The 15,496-nt window shown below is 35.3% G+C and overlaps 1 protein-coding gene across 2 annotated transcripts in view; it reads right to left on the bottom strand.

The window, feature by feature from the left end:
* The window catches only part of CRY1 (cryptochrome circadian regulator 1), a 55,976-nt gene that overhangs the window by 6,205 nt on the left and 34,275 nt on the right, over positions 1-15,496 (bottom strand). For both annotated transcript variants that reach the window (XM_090272561.1, XM_090272560.1), the window contains exons 3-7: positions 3,828-3,970; positions 1,604-1,788; positions 1,130-1,218; positions 428-568; positions 35-346 (exon numbers count right to left, since the gene is read on the bottom strand). In XM_090272561.1, the coding sequence (XP_090128687.1) occupies positions 35-346; positions 428-568; positions 1,130-1,218; positions 1,604-1,788; positions 3,828-3,970 (870 nt within the window). The remainder of the gene's footprint in view (positions 1-34; positions 347-427; positions 569-1,129; positions 1,219-1,603; positions 1,789-3,827; positions 3,971-15,496) is intronic.

Raw genomic sequence — 15,496 nt, 5'->3', positions numbered from 1 at the left:
AATAAGCCCATGCTACATTATTTAGAACACTTACCTTCATTCCTTCTTCCCAACTAATCCACAGGTCACCTCGTGTCAGGAAGCAAGCAACTGCATGTCTGGCCAAGTGGTGAATCCAACCCTCCTGACGAAGCTGTGTCATGATGGCATCGATCCATGGAAAACCTGTCCGGCCTTCTGCCCATTTTGCTAAAGCCTCAGGATTCTTATCCCAAGGAATCTGAACACAGATGGGGTTTCCTTCCATTTTATCAAAGCGTGGGTTATTTGTTGCTGCTGTATAGAAAAACTCACGCCATAATAGTTGCCCATAAAGGGAAAGAGGAGGGGAACTGTTCTTTTTTACCTAAGATTAAAAAGCAAAGAAGTATTAAAAGCAATTTTTAAAAAAGTATTTTGAAAAATAAAATTCAGTTTTAGTTAATACCTTTTTGTAGAGATCTGTTAGTTTGAAGTAAAACAGTCGACAAGACAAACAACCAAATCGCAGGTAAGGACTGAGTCCAGTAGGGCTGGCCAGCAGGGAATTCGCATTCATTCGAGGTCTTTCAAAGTTTGCCACCCAAGCCTGAAAAGATACAGAGAATTATGCTAACTTTTCCATTTTAAAATTTAGATTTAGCTTTTTAAAAACTGTTATATAGTTCTGGGGGAATAAAATCTTATTTTTCCAGACACAAACGATAAGTTTTAATAAAAAATAAGAAAAGATAAAAGTGAGCATTTTTGTTTGTGTGCTTCAGCCATCCTCACGTAGCACATATTCGTATGAAAAATCGCCTTTAAATTCCTAACACAAGGCTGAGAGCACCGTCCACCTGTCTCTTTGACCCTGACATAAAAGCGAAATAGAAGAACTCTATCCTAGCTTCCAAGTTATGATCACCGTATACCAACTTATACAAAAAGAATAGAAGAGGTAGTGTTGGTAATAGCTAAAAAGGAAATAATCAGAAGAGGAAAATGCTATTAAATGAAGACACAGCTGTTAATTTTCATACAATTAGGATTGTGCTATTTTAAGTAGTTCTCTCAATTTTTTGTTTCAACAGTCTTTTGTTTTCAAAAAAGTGATACTATTTTTTAAAATGACAATTTGGAAATATGAGCATAACGAATATTATCATACCTTTCTTTCCAAATGCCTTTCCAAACGTGTAAGCGCTTCAGTTTCTCCGCCTGGCCATACTGCAGAGGGTAAACCATCTGTATCAAAACCTAAAATAAATAAATAAATTAATAAAAAAATATTCTTCTGGAACATAAGTGGTTTTTATTTAGCCTCAATAATTACAAGAAAAATTACTTTGCAGAAAAATTATGACAGTAGCATCAAAATGAATTGATGACCATGGATAGATCCTCATATATGAAAGAAATAACATGTTCTCTGTTCTTTAAAATGTATATTTTAAGGTGACAACAGATCACATATCTTAGATCACATAAATAATGCAGATTTATCACTTCCTAGTTTGAATTTCTTCTATCTTTTTCTCCTAGCTTTCTTACTCTCAGTGCAAAATACATGTCAAATCAGAAATGGGATATTCTGAGTGATTTATTAACTCTTAAGTTTCACCTGTTTACCATTTATACCCACCTAGTTCTTCCAGTGAAGGGACTCCGTATTTCTCATCATGGTCATCAGACAGAGGAGTTGTGCACTTTTCTATCACTTCCGTAGTAATTGTCTCTACTGGTATATCTAGTGGTTGCATTTTGCTGATGAGAGTCTGGAATCTTTTATAAGTAAGAGGTGGTTGTCCACCATTGAGTTCTATGATCCTATCACAAAAGTTAGTAAAATCCGGTTAGTATTAAAAAAATGGCAATATATTTTGACAAGCTGTGAAAAGGCTTAAAAATCAGAAAGTAAATAAAATTAATTACTTAAGACTTCTAGGAGAATGACCAGGAAATTTGTTAAAAAATGGTTAATGAATCTAAAAATCATTTTCTAGACATCTGCTAGGTGTCAATAATATACAAAACCTTTGAGACAAAGGGTATTAAGCACCTCTGAGTGGAAAACAAACAAACAAGTGACTAAATTAGCCCAAAGGCAATAATATAAAAATATGCAAATGTAAAAATGTATTATAACTCAGCTCAAAGAATCTCTTAATCCTCAATAAAAACTAAACAAAGCCAATACTATATGAAGAAGCAAACAAGTTTCATTAATTAGGATTCTATATTACTGTAGTGATCATCACTTGCTAGTTTCTCTTGTGCACACAGTTTTGTTAAAAATGTCAGCATACTTATTTTATATACATAGTTTATGTATCTTACGTACATATTTTATGTTTACTTTTGATCACTGATTGCTTCAATTGAGTTGCACTAAAGGAAAGATTAGCCTTTGTCAATGGTAGTTTCAATTAGACACTATTTGGGAATGACTAATTATTATTTTTATTATGGTCATCTGCTAAGCATTTAGCCTTAATAAAGAATCACAGGTAAAATCCAATTCCATCATTTTATGGTCAGGAACTAAAGCCTACTGAGAGAGTTCAATAAGTCAAGGTTGCATAGCTAATAAATAACAAGTAAGGTTTTTCTTAATCCAAATACTGTACATTTTTCACTATGCCATATACATTATGTATCAATTATATGTACTAGAAGTAATCACAATAAAAACTATCCTCTCTGATTTTATTGTTTTGGTGTAATACTTTGAGTTTATACATAGGGTCATAATGAAATTTGTAAACTGTAATAATACTGCAACGACACTACTGCTAACTACATAAGAAAAACAAAATAAAAACTTCAGAAAAATGTTTTCTATATGTTACACTGTTTTATGATGTATGATATATGGTTAATATTCACATTCGATTCAATACATAATCCAATTTTATGCATAACACTGAGTCTTCTACTTAGAAGCAACTGCTCTTATTCTATTTTGCCTCCTTCTTGCTATCAACTCAAAATTAAGGAAAAAACTGGTAAACTAGAAGGCAGGTTTATTACAGAAGGATATATGAAGACCCTTGCTGAATCAAATCACCATTTTGTCATTTTACTTATAATTAGCTTTATTAACGTATAAGTAACTTAAAAAGTAAAATATTTTTAAAAGTATATAAATGATGATTTTTCAGCACTTTCAAGGATAGCAGTGTACCAAAGATTCGTAAGTTAGTGAATCTTATGAACCTTCAAAATTCACAGCATATAATTTCTAAATTTAAACTTGACCACAGACTCTTTGTTGGACAAGGCATCACTAAGGACTGGTATTTCAAGAAATACACTTAAAAAAATATAATACTATGCCATTGTTCAGAGGACTACGGCTGTGCAAAGTAATATTTCATACAATTTGTGCCCGGATTTAAAATGTAGATAGACAAGATATACACACATGAGGTAAAATAACCTAAGACAATCACAAACTATAGCAAGGCAGTTTATGCCTAAGTATCATATAAACTATAAAATTAATATTTCTAAGAGTCCAGAAAGGCAAGACCAACAGTAGGTTCAGTTAGAACAGTCAAGGAGAGTTTTTATACTCTTAATAGTTTTGAAACTACAATTCTGAGTATTTTGATTTTATTATACACTATGTCTGTAAGTTTGGTATCTGTAACTGAGTAAGTAAAAATCACAGCAGTTATGGTAAGGATTTAATACATATTTATTTAATTCTCCCACAACTCTATGAATGTATGTTTCCCATAGGTTAAAATTGATTTGTCTACGTAGGTACTACTACTGAACTGTACACTTAAAAATGCTTAATATTACAAATATTGGGTTATGTGTATTTTACTATAATAAAAACAAGAAAAAAAAATACTTACTTGTCTAGGTCATATAATGTATGGGAAATTCGTACAATTACTTCTACTCCAGCTTCAGTAGCCAGTTTCTTAATAGCTGCATCTCGTTCCTTTCCAAAGGGCTCAGAATCATACTCAATTGAAAGTTTAGTAATGTTCCATTCCTAAAAGAAGACAAAGGGGCAAAATGTACACAAATTTTAAAAATAGTTTTTCTATTATAACAGTGGAGGCTGGAAAAATTGAAACGCTCATGATTTGCATATCAAATAATTATACTTGCATCAAACTTTAAATATGCAGCAAGAAAATATAAATTTACAAATTCAAAAATATATAAATAAGAAATGTATGCTCCCTAGATATCAAGAATTGTGCTAGGCATCAGACAATCTAGCAATATGCTTAAAACCAGCTTCCTACAGTAAATGTGTTTGTATAGTAATTTACTTTTTCAAATAAGTTATACTTAATTTATCTCATTTGCTCCTCAAAACAACCCTCAGAGTTTGGCACTTTGGTTGGTATCTCCATTTTGCAGATATGGGTATTTTAAAAATTTAGGGACTCGCTCAAGTTCACAGTACCAGAATGTCTGAATACATGCCTGTTTTCTCTAAGAATTGGTAGTTAATATGGTATAAGCTGTTTTGCTGAGGTACTCTGTTTTATTTCTGCTTATCAAAAAGTGTTAACTGGAAAATAATGGAGATAGTAATCATAATAGCAGCTATTTATTGTCAGATGTTATATTAATAAGTCCTACACAACACCTCCTTATAGTGATTTTCATTGAGAAGGCTGTGACTTCAGGGAATTGTTATTTCCCAGGGTGGGTAGAAAAGTTTTTTTAAATTATAAAATCTACTCTGATATATCTTACAAAGGAAAAAAATCATCTGTAATTCTATCATTATTTAACTGACTATATAGTAACATAATGTAACTTTTCAAACCTGGACAGGTTAGACAAGGACTGTCAGCAAGAGTGGGCTTTGTGTTTTTTAACTGTGATTATAAACCTTGCTGAACACATCTTTATGCATATATCTTAAAAATGTAGGGGCATTTGTTCTCTTTTTTCTAGAAATAATTCCTTGAAAAGTATTTAATGTATAAGACATGCACATTTAATATTTGATACACACTGTCAAATGTCCTACCAGTTATATAGTATCAATATACACTCTCATCAGTAGTACACCGGTGTTTACCCCCAATACAAACAATAGTGGTACCACTAATACATACACACAGTATACCAAAAAATAATATCTAATTTAAAGTATTTTCCTTTCTTGAAAGTCTTGGAATTCCTACCAAGCTGTCAATGACTGCTCACTTTGAGGTGTAGAATTTAGGGGTGTAAATAGTATAATTATTTTTATTTTGTACACTGTTTCATTGTTCAGATTCATTAGTACAATCATGTACTGCTTTTGAAATTTAAAAATATGATTAAAATGAGAACAGGGAAATATTACATTTGTTTTACAGTAAGGCAGGATATAGAGTAGTAGTCAAAAAACACAGGATCTAAAGACCTGCACTCAAGGACTGACTCAACTATTCATGCAAATTGCTAAACTCTTGCCATCTGTTTCCGTATCTAAAAAATGAGTAAAAGGTAAGTGTTTAGAGAGTACCTAGCACATAAGTGTTTGCTATAATAAAATGAAAAGGAAATAACATGATACTGGCTTGCTAAAACAGTAAATGAATATCACCTAATACAGGAAACTAATGAACAACACAAACAAATGAGCAAAATAGAACCAGAGGCAAGTAAACAATGAGCAGACGGACAGTGACCAGGGCGGAGCGGGGAGAGAAGAAGGAGGGAAAGAAGGGAAAAGGTCTAGTCAAGGAACTAGTATGAATGATCCACGGACATGGACAACGGGGTGAGGATGGACTGAAGGAGAAGGGGTGGGTAGGGTGGGGGGAGAACAATGGGGGAAAAGTAAGACAACTGTAATAAAAAGAAATAGATAAATATTAAAAAAATAAATGAAAGAATATCTGTAAGTTGTTTAGGACATGGTACGCAAGAACTCAATGAATAATACCTATTATTATTACTAGCCATTTGTATATTTCTTCTTCTGCAAATTGAAGCTTATGTTTGCTTTAAGTTAATTTTTCTCTTATGGATTTATAAGAGCTCTTTACATTATTTTTTATCCTCACCCTAGGACATGCTTATTGGTTTTAGAGAGAGAGAGGGAGAGAAACCTGTATGTGAGAAAGAAACATCCATCAGTTACCTCTTGTACGCACCGTGACCGGGACTGAACCCACAATCTAGGCAGGTGTCCTGACCAGGAATCGAACCTGTGACCTTTTGGTTTATAGGATAACGCTCCAACTACCTGAACCACACTGGCCAAGGCAAGAGCTCCTTACACTTTAATGATAGCAACCTTTCTGTTGGGTATGTTACAAACTTTTTTTTTTTTCTAAATAGTAGTTTGCACTTTAATTCTATAATTTTTTATTGACAAAAAGATTTTTAGTTTCTAGAAAGTAAATGTTAGAGTCAATAACTCTCCCTCACCTTTAACCCTTTTTGATAAAGTTAGAGAACATAAGTCAGAGAGCTAGAGATCAAAACATAAATCATATTACTAGTAAAGTGGAACTGGAGAAAAGATATTAGGTTTAAGGGCAGGCAAGTCTGTTGACATTTCACCCCTGAATTAAACAGATGTACTACCTAATGATAAGCAGCACCTTCCCTGCAGTGTAGGCTGCCCCTATAAAATTTATCACATGGAAGAGAAGAACAGGAAGTGTGCTCTCAGCAACTGCAGAGGAGAAAAAGTACAACCTGAGCTACACTACACTACCTTGCTCTTTCTGCTAAACTCAACAATGAGGTCATTCACTTCTGCCCTGGGGATACAACAGTGAACATTTCTCCAAAGAAAAATGAAAACCTAGGAAAGAGAAAGTTTCCCAAACATTAAATTCATTCATATGCCAAATATTTATTATAATTCTTATGACAGGCCAGATACTATGCCAGGTCCCTTCCTCCTAGAGCTCACTGAGGAAGACTGGTGATACGGAGGTAGGTAAATAAGTAAATATGTAATAACTACTAGAAAAAAAATACAATATTATGGTAGAGAATATGGGATTGAGAGTGATCTGATAAACTAATTCTACTTTTTTTTTTTCCTACTTACAGTGGCTAGATGTTCAGTTAAGTGATAAAAGTGAATATCCACACTTCGTTCCGTATCTTAGGTGGAAAGCATTCAATATTTTACCATTAAGTACAATGTTAGCTGTTTTTTTGTAGACTGGCTTTATAAAATTGATTTAATCAATTTTTTACTCCTAAAGTGTTTTTTCAAATCATAAATTAGTGAATTTTGTCTGATGCTTTTTCTTCATCTATTGAGACAATCATAATATCTTTTCCTTTATTCTATCAAGAAGATAGATTATGTTGAACCAACCTTGTATTCCTGGAATAAACCTCACTGACCATGATGATATATTATTTAAAAATACTGCTAAATTCAATTTGTTAATATTGTTAAAGATATCTGAGTATATGTTTATGGGGTACACTGGGCTACACTTTTTCTTAAAATTTCTTCATCAGATTTTGGTATCGGAGTTGGGCTGGCCTTATGAAACAAGTTGGGGAGCGTCCCCAGTATTGTCTACTCTTTTCTGAAAGAGTGTTATATGATGCAATTACCGTATTTCTTTCTTAAATATGTGTTAGAATACACAAGTAAAGTCATCTTGGGCCTAGAGTTTTATTTACGGGAAGGTTTTTGATTACAAATTCAGTCTCTTTAAGAGACAGGGGGCTACTCAGTTTTTTTCTTTTTTTTTTCCTTCTGGGATCTTCAGTAAGTTGTACTTTTCAAGAAATTTTGTCATTTCATCTTCATTGTAGAATTTATTGGCATTACGCTGTTTATAATGTCCTTTATTATGCTTTTAAAGTTTAGAGAATCTCTAAAGATATACTGATAAAGGTAATTTGTGTTCTTTCCCTTTTTTGCCCTGATCAGTACTGCTAGGAGTTAATCTTTCCAAAGTACCACCCGTTGGCTTTGTTGATCAAATCGATCTGGTTTCAGTCTGGAGAAAGAAACCACATCATCAATTTGAATAGGAAAAATTTAATATAAAGAACTGTTAGCAAGTAAAGGATGGTCAACAATGACAAGCTCTGAAAAATAAGTTAAGGCTACAGTGTCCACTACGGTAGACAGTCACCAGTCACAGAAGTGGCTTTGAGTATCTGAAATGTGGCTAGTTGCAATGGAGGAGTCCTGTAAGCATTTAACACACACTGCATTTCAAAGACCTCATTTAAAAAAAGGTTAAAATAGCTTAGCTTAATAATTTTATAATGATTTTATATTGAAAGGATATTTTAGATATATTGGGTTAAATAATAAATATTACTTAAAATTAACTCCGTTTCTTTTTACTTTTTTTAATGTGACTGTCATAAAATTTTAAGTTATATATGTGGCTTCTGTTGGATAGTACTGCTCTAAGGTGTCCAAAAGTAGCAGAAATTGCAGAAAGCAACTACTTCCTCTAAATGGAGGGAAAATAAGTAAGTAATGAATTAAGAATTTAGGAGAGCTCCCTTCCTTCCCCTTGTGGAGATTCACACCTTCTTGTATGGGATGTGCTGCCGCAGGAACACACAACCCTCCCTTTCACAAAGAAACTTCACAAAGGAATAGGGCCAGAACTTGTTCCTAAGAACAGCCCGCTGGGTAGCTAAGAAACTTCCTGCAGGGTGTGAGCTAACTTAACAGGAGCTGATCTGTAGAAGTGGTCCCATGGGTGGCAGAGAAATTTACCAGAGGACATGAGTCAGCTGGAGCTGATCTGTGGAAGTGACCTATCAGATGGCAGGGAAACTTACTAGAGGGTGCCTGTAGCCTAGGGCTTGTCCTGGAAAGCTACTGAGGTAAATGTTACTGGGCCTCCCACATGCTCATCTATCTTTTGGGTTAGGTGCCAGAAAGAAAAGCACAAGGCACAAAGCACCAGGAAGGAAAGCCCTTCTCTCCTGTATGACCTTGAAGAGAACCACCAGCAATGGGTATTGACAAAGCCAAATATTAAGCCAGATGGCAAAGCAGTAATGTTTACAGTACCTATCTTCAGTATCACAAAGCAGGGCAAATAAGAGTTGATTTGAAGCCAAGAGAAAAAAAGTTAATTACTGCGCATTTATTTTCCCTATTATTTGTCTATTTCTGTTTCATGGATTTCCATTTCCATTCCTCTCTTCATTCTTTTCTTTCTTGTGCTTACTGTTAATTTTTCTATTTAAAAAAAATCCTCACCCGAGGGTATGTTTACTGATTTGAGAGAGAGAGAGAGAGTAGGAAATAGAGGGGGAACAGAGAGAGAAAGAGAGAGAGAAAGACGGAGGAGGGGGGGGAGAAAGGAGAGGAAGGAGGGAGAGAGAAACATTGATGGGCTGCATCCCACACATGCCACTATGGAGAATTGAGCCTACAATCTAGGTATGTGCCCTGACGAGGGATCAAACTCACAACCTTTTGGTGTACGGGACAATGCTCCAACCAATTGAGCCACCAGACCAGGGCTAATTTTTCTATTTTTTAAGGTGGAAGCTTCTTTGAATCCTTCTTTTCTAATAGAGTATTGAAAGATATTGTTCTCTAGGCATTGCTGTAGCTGAATCCCATAAATTTTGCCATATTGCGTTTCCATTATGATTCAGTTATATATGTTTGCTGTTCTCTTGCTATTCATTTTAAATTCGACTGAATCAGAGAATATATTCTATAAGATTTCAGTCTTCTGAAATTTATTGATACTTGTTTTATGGCTAAGTGTATTGTCTATCTTGGCGAATGTTGCATATACACTAGAAAAGATTATGTATTCTGTAGTTCTTGGGCATAGTGTTCTACAAATATCAGTACATCAAATTGATTGATAGTGTTATGCATATCATCTATATTTTCATTAATTTTTGTATATTCTATCAATAACTGAGAGGTGTAAAAATCAGTAACTATGATTGTCAATTTATCTGTTTCTCCCTAGAGTTTTATTAGTTTGAGATTCATGTGTTTTTATGCTGTTTGTAGGTAATATACATTTATGATGGTTAAATCTTCTTGAACTGAGACGTCACTCTGTATCGTTCCTAATTTTGGCTTAAATTCTACTTTCCTATGCTTACTGTTTGCAAAGTACATTTTTTCATTCTTTTATTTCAAACTTTCTTCATATTTTTAAAATGTCTCCTCTAATCAGCATATAGTTGGTTCTTGCTTATTTTTTATCCAAACTGTGCCTTTTAAATAGAGAGCTTAAAGTAGACCATTTACATTTAATATAATTATTAATATAGTTGGGTTTAAATTTACCATATTAGTAAATTTTCATTTTGCCTATCTCTTTTGTGTCCCCTACCCAACGTAATTGAAATAAGTATTTTTAGTATTTCATTTTAAACTCCTCTGTTAACGTCTTAGAAATAGCTCCTTGTGTTTTGATCACAATATGCATTCTCATCAGTCTATCTTCAAATTATATATTATTATTGAATAATATGAGATATATATATATATATATATATATATATATGTATAGTCTGTCTTGAAGATCGAACCAGCGACACTTAGCTCGCAGGCCGACGCTCAATCCACTGAGCCAAACCAGCCAGGGCACATCAGAGAAGGAAAACTCTGATTCCAAAAAACCTCCGCTGCCTTGCGGCATACCTCTTCAGGGGAAAGGCTAAGGGAGTAAACCCCGACAGAAAATCCGGAGCCGGAGTCCCTAAGGCGGTTTGACGTTGTAGTCAACACCGGCAACTCCTGCAGCGCACCTGAAGCCAAGCTGTATTGACTCCGTCTTTCCCTTGGATTCTTCAGCTGCGAAGAGAGGGGGGGTCTGCTGCATGGGCAACAGCAGACCCTCCATATCACCCTGCCCAGGCTCTGTAGCTTCAGCTCCACTGGAGAGGACACTCCAGCGTCATCGCAAGATGTCGATTCAACACGGGAGGGGACAGATACCGTGTCACTCCCGAGTCGGACTGCACAACCATTCTCGGCGGTGCAGATAGACTCTTGAGAAGCTACACCATCGTCTCTCGAGACGGACGGCTGCCGACGACGACGATGTATAGTCTGTCCAGAAAAGGTCTAGCCATTATTAATATGAGAATCGTCTGCATGACATAGATGTAACCTGGAGCCAAGGAGAGTGGACTGGAATTCTCATGCGTGAACAATGACGACTTCACTGTAAGTCAGTGGGGGAGTTAGACACCGCTGAGTGAGCATGTGTGCTGTGTGGCCATTGTATTCAAAATGACTGAGTGAGTAGAGCAACGAATCTGCACCAGATTTTGTGTTAAGCTTGAACATTCCTCCACAGAAACTATTCAGGTTCAGAAGGTATCTAAGGGCAACTAGTGATTGGCAGCTTCATCTTGACAACATGCCAGCTCATGCAATTTTTTTGTGAAACATCAAGTCACCAAGGTGACTCAGCTCCCCCTACAACCCAGACTTGGCACCCTGTGACTTCTGGCTTTTCCCAAAACTAAAATTACCTTTGAAAGGGAAGAGATTTCAGACTGTTGATGAGATTCAGGAAAATACGACGGGGCAGCTGATGGTGATTGGGATAATTGTGTGAGGTCCCAAGGTGCCTATTTTGAAGGGGACTGAGGGGGTCATTGTCCTATAAATGATATTTCTTGTATCTTGTATCTTCTTCAATAAATGTCTTTATTTTTCATATTACATGGCTGGATACCTTCTGGACAGAGCATTTTATATATATTTATTTTTTAACTTTTCTAAATTCTTATTTATTCTATTATAGTTGTCCCTATTTTTCCCCCCTTTGCCCTCCTCTGTCCAGCCCACCCCCTGTGCCCCCAGTCCATCCTCATACTGTTGTCCATGTCCATGGGTCATCTGTACATGTTCTTTGGCTAATCCCTTCTCCTTCTTTCCATGATTCCCCCCTCTCCCCTCTCCTCTGGAAGCTGTCAGTCTATTCCCTGTTTCCATGTTTCTGGTTCTGTTTTGCTAGTTAGTTTATTGTGTTCACTGGATTCCTCTTATAAGTGAGATCACATGGCATTTGTCTTTCACCAACTGGCTTATTTCACTTAGCATCATAGTCTCCGGTTCTACCCAAAGGGTAGGAGTTCTTTCTTCTTTCTTTCTGCTGCGTAGCATTCCATTGTGTAAACATACCACAGTTTTTAATTCATTCATCTACTGATGGGCACTTAGGCTTTTTCCAACACTTGGCTATTGTATAGAGTGCTGCTATGAACATATGGGTACATAAGTTCTTTCAAATTGGTATTTCAGGGTTCTTAGGGTATATTCCCAGCAGTGGTATCACTGGGTCAAAAGGCAGTTCCATTTTTATTTTGGGGGGCGGGGGTTCATACTGTGTTCCACAGTGGCTGCACCAGTCTGCATTCCCAACAGTGCATTAGGGTTCCCTTTTCTCCACATCTTCACCAGCACTTGTTTATTGATTTATTAATGACAGCCATTCTGACAGGTGTGAAGTAGTATCTCATTGTGGTTTTAATTTGCATCTCTTTGATGGTTAGTGATGTTTGAGCTTTTTTTTTTTTTTTTAATGTCTATGGGCCATCTGTATATCCTCCTTGGAGAAGTGTCTGTTAAGGTCCATTGTCCATTTTTTAATTGCATTGTTTGTCTTCCTGGTGTTGAGTTGTATGAGTTCTTTGTATATTTTGGAGATTAAACCCTTGCCCAATGTATCATTGGCAAATATGTTCTCCCACATGGTGAGTTCCCTTTTCATTTTGACATTTTCTTCAGCCATGCAGAGCTTTTTAATTTGGTATAGTTCTGTTTATTTTTTCCTTTATTTCCCTGGCTCTGGGGGTTACATTGGCAAAAATACTGCTATATGGGATATCTGAAATTTTACTATGTTTTCCAGTAGGACTTTCATGATATCATGACTTATACTGAAGTCCTTTATCCGTTTTGAGTTTATTCTGGTGTAGAGAGTAAGTTGGTGGTCTAGTTTCATTTTTTCACATGTACCAGTCCAGTTCTCCCAACACCATTTATTGAAAAGGCTATTTTTATTCCACTGTATGCTCATGCCCCCTTCATCAAATAGTAACTGACCATAGAGTCATGGGTTTATTTCTGGGCTCTCTATTCTGTTCCATTGATCTCTGTGTTCGTATGCCAGTACCAGACTATTTTGATTATAGTGGCCTTGTAGTATAGTTTGATAATCAGGTATTGTAATCCCTCCAACTTTGTTCTCCCCTCTCAAGATTGCTGTGGCTATTCGGGGTCTTTTTCAGTTCCATGTAAATATTTGAAGAATTTTGTTCTAGATCTGTGAAATATGCCCTTGGTATTTTAACAAGAATTGCGTTGAATCTATAGATTGCTTTGGGTAGTATGGACATTTTAGTGATGTTAATTCTTCCAATCCAAGAACAGGGTATATGTTTCCATTTATTTGTATTGTCCTCAATTTCTTTCTTCAGTGTTCTATAGTTTTCCAAGTAAAGGTCTTTTACCTCTTTGGTTAAATATATTTTCAGGTACTTTATTTTTTTGCTGCTATAGTAAATGGGATTTTTTTCTTAGTTTCTCTTTCTGATAGTTCATTGTTGGTGTACAAAAATGTCATCCAATTTTGAATATTGAGTTTGTATTCCACTATTTTGCCAAATTCACTTATTAGGTCAAGTAGTTGTTTTGGTGGAACCTATAGGGTTTTCTAGGTATACATCATCTGGAAATAATGACAGTTTTACTTCCTCCTTTCCAGTTTGGATGCCTTTTATTTCTTCTTGTCTGATCACTGTAGCTAGGACCTCCAGTACTATGTTGAATATGAGTGGTGAAAGTGGACACTCTTGTCTTCTTCTGGATCTTAACGGAAATGATTTTAGCTTTTGCCCATTGAGTATGATGTTGGCAGTAGGTTTTTCGTATGGCTTTTATTATGTTGAGGTATGCTCCCTCTATTCCCACTTTGCTGAGTGTTTTTATCATAAATGGGTGCTGGATTTTATCAAATGCTTTTTCTGCATCTATTGATATGATCATATTATTTTTGTCCTTCATTTTGTGATGTATCACATTTATTGATTTGCAAATATTGTACCAACCTTGCATCCCTGGAATAAATCCCACTTGATCATGGTGTATGATCTTTTAAATATAGTGTTGGATTCAGTTTGTTAGTATTTTGTTGAAAATTTTAGCATCAATATTCATCAAATATATTGGCCTATAATTTTCTTTCTTTGTTGTGTCTTTACCTAGTTTGGGGATTAGGATAATACTGGCCTCCTAAGAAGAATTTGAGAATCTTCCCTCTTCTTGATTTTTCCGGAATAGTTTGAGAAGGATAGGTGTTAGTTCTTCGAATATTGGTAAAATCTGCCTATGAAGCCATCTAGACCAGGGCTTTTTGTGTCTGTACTTTTTTGATTACTGCTTCAACTTCACTAGTTGCTATTGGTGTATTCAGGTTTTCTGCTTCTTCCTGATTCAGTTTTGAAAGACTGTATGTTTCTAGAAATTTATCCATTTTGCCCAGGTTGTCCCATTTCTTGGCATATAGTTGTTCATAGTAATTTCTTACAATCCTTTGTATTTCAGTGGTATCAGTTGTTACTTCTCCTGTTTCATTTCTGATTTCATTTATATTGGTCCTCATTTTTTTCTCAATGAGTCTGATTAATGAATTTTGTCAATTTTGTTTTTCTTTTCTAATAACCAGCTCCTGGATTCATTGATCCTTCGAATTATATTTTTGTCTGTCAAAATTCAACTATGATCTTATTTCCTCCCTCTCTATATATGTATATTTCTATTTACCTTCCTTCCACTTTGTGTGATCTTGTTATAGATTTTATTCCTAATATAATCCCATAATATTGGTATTATCCCCAATAATTCATTGCTACTAGTTTTAACCTGTCAATAGTATTTTATTTCATTTTTAATGTTTTTAAAGATTTATTTATTTATTTAATTTTAGAGAGAGAGGGGAAGAAAGAGAGAGGGAGAGAAACATTAATGTGTGGTTGCCTTTCGCATGCCCCCAACTAGGGACCTGGCCTGCAACCCAGGCATGTGCCCTGACTGGGAATCGAATGAGCGACCCTTTGGCTCACAGGCTGGCGCTCAATTCACTAAGCCATACCAGCCAGGGCTGTCAGTAGTATTTTAAAAGAAACAATATATATAAATATACATAATTAAAACAATGAAAAAGGTGGCTTTTTATATTTTCCCATATATTTAGTGCTCATTCTTCTTTGCCACAGATCTTGTCTTTCATTTAGATTCCCCTTCACCTAGCAGAACTTCCTTTAGTATCTCTTACAGTATAGACCTCCTGGGAATAAATTATCTCTGCTTTTGTCTGCTTAAAAATGCCTTCATTTTTCCTTCATTTTTTTTTTTTTTTTAAAGAATAGTTTTGCTAAGCTAACACAGTTGTTTGTAGTTCTTTAAAGATGTCATTCCCTTGCCTTCTGGACTTCATTAACAGTTTCTGATACAAATCACCTATCATTCTTATTGTGGTTCCTTAAGTATCTCTTTCCTCCTCCAGCTCTCATAAAATTTTCTGTCTCTCAGTTAATTGACTATGATGCTGCAAAATGTGGG

This window comes from Furipterus horrens, unplaced genomic scaffold (assembly GCF_987537825.1).
Source record: "Furipterus horrens unplaced genomic scaffold, mFurHor1.1.pri manual_scaffold_4, whole genome shotgun sequence".
In the NCBI taxonomy this organism is placed as follows: domain Eukaryota; kingdom Metazoa; phylum Chordata; class Mammalia; order Chiroptera; family Furipteridae; genus Furipterus; species Furipterus horrens.
This window is presented reverse-complemented; position numbering and strand designations above follow the sequence as displayed.